The sequence below is a fragment of the Mandrillus leucophaeus genome, unplaced genomic scaffold, assembly GCF_000951045.1.
Source record: "Mandrillus leucophaeus isolate KB7577 unplaced genomic scaffold, Mleu.le_1.0 Scaffold532, whole genome shotgun sequence".
Lineage (NCBI taxonomy): Eukaryota > Metazoa > Chordata > Mammalia > Primates > Cercopithecidae > Mandrillus > Mandrillus leucophaeus.
Genome location: NW_012105720.1, coordinates 800,570 through 806,640, shown reverse-complemented (window position 1 = coordinate 806,640; position 6,071 = coordinate 800,570). Strand labels below are relative to the sequence as shown.

General features: G+C 38.3%; 1 protein-coding gene across 2 annotated transcripts in view; it reads left to right on the top strand.

Moving 5' to 3' along the window:
- DNAH7 (dynein, axonemal, heavy chain 7) overlaps positions 1-6,071 on the top strand; it is a 384,437-nt gene that overhangs the window by 272,752 nt on the left and 105,614 nt on the right. For both annotated transcript variants that reach the window (XM_011997181.1, XM_011997180.1), the window contains exon 48: positions 3,869-4,023. In XM_011997181.1, the coding sequence (XP_011852571.1) occupies positions 3,869-4,023 (155 nt within the window). The remainder of the gene's footprint in view (positions 1-3,868; positions 4,024-6,071) is intronic.

The following is a 6,071-nucleotide window of genomic DNA, read 5'->3' as shown; positions in this document are numbered from 1 at the left end:
GGTCCTGTCAAAATCTTCTGGATAAGATTGATTTTTTTGGTTTAGCAGTCTCTTAGCTGTCTTTCTCTGGGTGATGTTGCGATGTCAGTTCAGATTTGTAAGCCTTCACTATACTGTTTGAATCTACTCCTCGGCATTCATTACTGAGGAGTTAAATGGACTAGGATTTATAATATTGTTTAAAGCCTCTGATGTGCTTCTTTAGATGTGTTCCATGCATGCACAGCTTCAGGTCTTTTCTCCTCAGAATTTCTCCCACCCCTGCCCCACTTTCCATATCCCAGGGTCACCTTTTTGTATACTTTTTTAATGGCCAAATGATGAAGTTCCTTCAGAGTTTTCTCTTCCCTTGCTATTGCACAATTTCATGCCAACATTGGGGGCAAAGTGGTAAGAAAAAAGACAGAAAAATATTTGGATTTCCCTTACATTCTGTGCACAACAGGGATCTGTTTTTTTACTTCTGTCCAGAAAGACAGGTTTTTTTGCTCAGTGTTTTGGGTAACTGCACCACTGCTTCTTCTGTTGTGATAATACAGCTCTGTGAGTAGGGTTAACCTTGGGGTAGAGACAAAAGAGAATAAAGAAAAAACGAAACATGAAATAAAACATGGATTTATGCCCATGCTGTGTGGTTCACATATGATCATTTTTTCAGTTATCTATTTTGAGTTGTTGCTACCTGTGCCTGCTCCACAGTTCCCCCACTTAGCGAGAAAATAGAAAGAAAGGAAAAACTTAGAAAACTCACTACCCCATTACCGATAATTCCTCAAGTTAGGATTTCCCTCCCCTTCATTTGTTGTTATTTACCTTTTAGAATCTGTAAGTAGTTGTTTTTTGTATTTTGTTCAACATTTTTAGATGTAATCAGTGAAGGAAATAGGCTGTAAAAAGCCTAGTCCGTCTCGGTTAGCATCAGATGTCCTTTCCTCTGGTTTTGAAATGCTGCTCATTGGACAAGTATTTTCTGTGCAGGGATAATGTCTTAGAGAATTTCAAGTTTTAGAATTATTTAATTTGTACGGTGTTTGCCCCATGACTTTACTATTTCTATATCAGTGGATTATCACATGCAACCTTTATCTGATCTAGGAAAAAAAAGAATAAAGAATGAGCACAGACCCTTCCTTTGAAGGAATAAACAATTTAGTTGGATGATGCAGCTAAGGAATTATAGAATTACCATAATATAATATTACCATTATATGCAAGTACCATAAATATAACATGGATGAATTGCTAAAGAAGTTCAGAGAGAAAAGAGATGGAGAGAGGCTTTGTGGACTACATAGCTTTTGAGCTGATGTTCAAACATGAGTAGGACTTAAATGGGAAAAGATGGGGGAGAAGTGCATTTTGGACAAATAAACAGGATGAACATAGGTATTGTGGCTAAAAAATGTGCAAGTGATACAAGAGTGAGTAATTCAATTTATTTAGGAAAACATAAATGCTGTTTAACATTCACACATAATCCTCCAAACCTAAAAATATATTTCTAAAATGTGACAGAATGAAAACTGTTTATATATTTATATCTTTATTTCTTTCTAATTTCCCTTCTCTCATTCTCTTTAGAGTGATTTTTCATTAGTTAATTGCATCCAAGATGTTACATTACTCTTTTGATGTCTTTTCTTACATAATTAATGTCATAGACTGAATTATGCTGCCCCACCAAATTTTTACGTTGAAGCCATAACTCCCAACGTGACTGTATTTGGATATAAGTCCTTTCTTTTTTTTTTTTTTTTTTTTTTTAAAGACACGGTCTCACTCTGTCACCCAGGCTGGAGTGCAGTGATGCAATCCTGGCTCACTGCAAACTCAAGTGATCCTCGCACTTCAGCCTCCCAAGTAGCTGGGACTAGAAGTGCACACCACCATGCCGGGCTAATTGCTTTTTTGTAGAGATGGGGTTTTGCTATGCTGCCCATGCTGGACTTGAACTCTTGGGCTTAAGTGATCTGTCCACCTCAGCCTCCCAAAGCACTGGGATTACAAGCGTGAGCCACTATGCTGGCTCAGAACATAGGTCCCTTAACGAGGTAACTAAAGTTAAATGAGATCATAAGGGGGAGCCCTCATCAAATAGTACTGGTGTCCTTGTAAGAAGAGGGAGCAGTACCAGAACATCTTGCATGCAACAAAGGCCATATAGGACACAGCAAGAAGGTACTCTCTGCAAGTCAAGCAGAGAGGCTCTGCAGAAACCAAACCTGCTGAAACCTTAGTCTTGGACTTTCAGGGTCCAGAACTGTGAGAAAATCAATTCTGTTGTTTAAGCCAGTCAGTCAGTGGTATACTGTTTTGGTAGCCAGAGTGACACAAGGATAATGCTCACATTGGAGGATAAGAAGACTGTTTTCTTTTTTATCTAAGCTCCTTTTTTTTTTTTTTGAGACAGAGTCTCTCTCTGTCGCTAGGCTAGAGTGCCGTGGTGAGATCTCGGCTCACTGCAACTTCCGACTCCCTGGTTCAAGCGATTCTCTTGCCTGAGCCTCCTGAGTAGCTGGGATTACAGGCACGCACCACCACACCCAGCTAATCTTTGTATTTTTAGTAGAGACGGAGTTTCACCATGTTGGTCAGGATCGTCTCGATCTCCTGATCTTGTGATCCTCCTGCCTCGGCCTCCCAAAGTGCTGGGATTACAGGCGTGAGCTACCAAGCCCGGCCTAAGCTACATGTTAATTTATACCAAGCTCTAACTAATAACTGATAAAAATATGTTCTTTTATTTTGGGGGACAAGTTATCCATTGATGTTCCAATTTCATGTTATAATGAGAGTGAATTTAATATGTTACCCTGTTTTACCCCCCTACCTTTTTTTCTTTTCAATTTTTTTGCCTCAGTCATCTTTTATTTTCTCCTACTGCTCTTCTAATGCCCTAAATGAATTTGCTCTGCTCACTTTCGTTTTTTGTTTTTTCACTTGATTTCATTGAAATGTCATACTTCCCATGCTGTGCTCACTTTTGAAGGGCGTGGCAGTATCTTTAGAAAACTGGTCAGGATTATAGCTTGTGCTGATTGAAACTTCTAAGAGAAAGAAAAAGAATAGTGATTTTATTGCCAATTACATTTCACACAAGGTAGAAAGCTATGTGGTTGGATATCATATGGTAATGGTAGATACTGATGAACTCATCTGTTCACTACACTCTGGAAAATAAACTGGGTTCCTCCTGGGGTATTGCCCTTGTTCTTATCGTAAAGCAAATACGTAATGAACTACATATATGACACTAAATACACAAGTGTTTGAAACCAAGATTGGGTCAACAATTGTGTTAACACTTAAGTGTCCCTGGATATTATGAAGTTTAGATGATATAAAATTATGCTTTTTACCTTTTTGTTAGGCCGTTATTTCTTTAATGGTCTAGATTTTGAGATATAATATTCCAAACCTCTTTCCCTATTGTACAAATGATAGCAGGTGGAAACTAAGGAAGCAAAGTGACTTACCCAAGGTCACATGATTCATTAATGGGAGGGCTTAGTGAAGAGCTGAAGTTTCCTTATTTCCAACACAGTCCTCTTGATGGTTGTCACTGTGACATAATTAGCAAGAACAGCAAATATTTTCAAAAGTGTAATTTAACATTTAGAAATTGTAATTTTCCAAAAAGAGTATAATAACTTGTATTAACTTTGCAGGATGGTTTCTGTAGTTGCCATTCAGGTAACCCACTCAATCTACATGTCTCTGTTTTAAGAACATAGTTTCTCATAAGTTAAAAAGTAAAATATTACAATAAAGGGCAAACTTTTAAAAAGTGACCTGTGATGTGAACATGATTAAATAGTGTAAAAACAAATCATGGCTTGACCAGCATCATCTTTCTCCTCCTTTTCAGGAATGCAAGAAGATGGCCTCTGATGATAGATCCTCAAGGTCAGGCTAATAAATGGATCAAGAACATGGAAAAAGCCAATAGTCTTTATGTGATTAAACTTAGTGAACCAGACTATGTCAGGACTCTGGAAAATTGCATCCAGTTTGGTACTCCTGGTATGTAGTTGAATAACTAAGACACATTACAGAACTGCCTGGGGAGGGAACACTTAACCCAAAACTATATAGATTGTTTCAAGCGATCCTGCCACCTAAGCCTACCAAGTAGTTGAGAGTATAGGCACACGCCCCTACGCCTGGCTGATTTTTGTATTTTTTGTGGAGATGGGGTTTTGCCGTGTTGCCTAGGCTGGTCTCAAACTCCTGGGCTCAAGCAAACTGCCTTCCTTGGCCTCCTAAAGCCTTGGGATTAAAGGCATTAGCCACTACGCCTGGCCCAGACTCATCTTAAACAGCGACTTGGTTAACATTTTTCATTATTTAATGATAATTAATCAAATGAGAATTTTAAAGATTATAAACCTCCCAGAAGGTTAGGAGATTTTCTTTGTCTCAAGATTCATTTGTGATGCTTCCCCTAATTTAACTGTTTTAATTTTTGTCTGTTGTTTCCCTTTAGTTCTCATTATGTCTCCAATTCTGCATTTAAAAGGGCCACTTGATATATGCCAATAGTATTTTAACACAACACTAGTTCAGTTATTTATGTATTCCTCTCTCAACTTACCCTATAGAAGTGGCAGAGAGGCGAGACGGGTCGCGGCTCACACCTATAATCCCAGCACTTTGGGAGGCTGAGGCGGGCAGATCACCTGAGGTCAGGAGTTCAAGACCAGCCTGGCCAACATGGTGAAACCCTGTTTTTACTAAAAACACAAACATTAGCCAGGCATGCTAGCGGATGCCTGTAATCCCAGCTACTCAGGAAGCTAAGGCAGGAGAATCGCTTGAACCTGGGAGGTGGTGGTTGCAGTGAGCCAAGAGAGTGCCACTGCACTCCAGCCTGGGCAACAGAGCGAGACTCCATCTCAAAAAAAAAAAAAAAAAGAAGTGGCAGAGAGGAGAGTACAGATTTTATGTGCCTGGTTATTCTCTGCCATCTAAAATAGAGAGATTATAAACATGACAAAGATTTTTAATACAACCCTTATGCAGATGTCACATTTATCAAAGCAAAAAAACAGAAAACTTGTGATTTTAGTAAATTGGGGTTATTAGTCAATTTTGACTATATGACCAAATAAAGGTAAACACTTAGGAAACTACAATCTATTTAGCTCCAGGATGGTGCAGCAAGTCTCACTTGTTATTAGACATAATATAATATAAAAGAATCATAATAAATATTCCAGGTAGTCTTATGGACACCTTATTTGTGCATATTAAGAGGGAGTTCATTTTAAAATATTAATTATAGTTTAAGGCTCTATTAGAATAAGTATGAAATGAAGACAGTCTAAGTCTACCTATGAAATTTTGTGTTTATGTAATAGACACATAGACACATGCACACATGGTATTTCATTCATTTGGTGTTCTTAGCATATAGAATGTAATATAGGAGTTACATAGAAGAGGGGAACATGATCTCTACTACTAAATATTTTGCCTGTTTAACAGTGAGATCAGATATATGTGTGTGTGATGTGTGCATCACTGTAATAAAATTAGAAAGTGGTTATCACTAATTCTTATTGGGATCAATGTAGTTAATGGGTAGGGAACTGGCCTTGGATTCAGAGTACTTGCCTCTGTCACTCAGTGTTTGCTTCAGTGACCTTCCTGAGACTCAGTTTCCCCATCTATATTTTAACCATATAGAACGAAGAAGAAATAAATTATGTATGTTGGATACTTAACGGCAGTGTCTGTTGATCAATTTATGTTTTTTGTTGAACATTTACTGTATGATTTATGTGTATCATATTTTAGTATGATATAATAAGAAAGGCACAGATGATGTACTGTAGGAATTCAGAGGAATCGGGGAAGACGTCTTGAAGGAACTGGCACCTTAAATACTTTAAGTAGGCTGGACACAGTAGCTCATGCCTGTAGTCTCAGCACTTTAGGAGGCTGATATGGGAGGATTACTTGAACCCAGGAGTTTGAGGCTAACTTGGGCAACATAGTGAGACCCATCTTTACAAAAAATACAAAAATTAGCTGGGCGTGGTGCTATGTGCCTGTGGTCCCAGCTACTC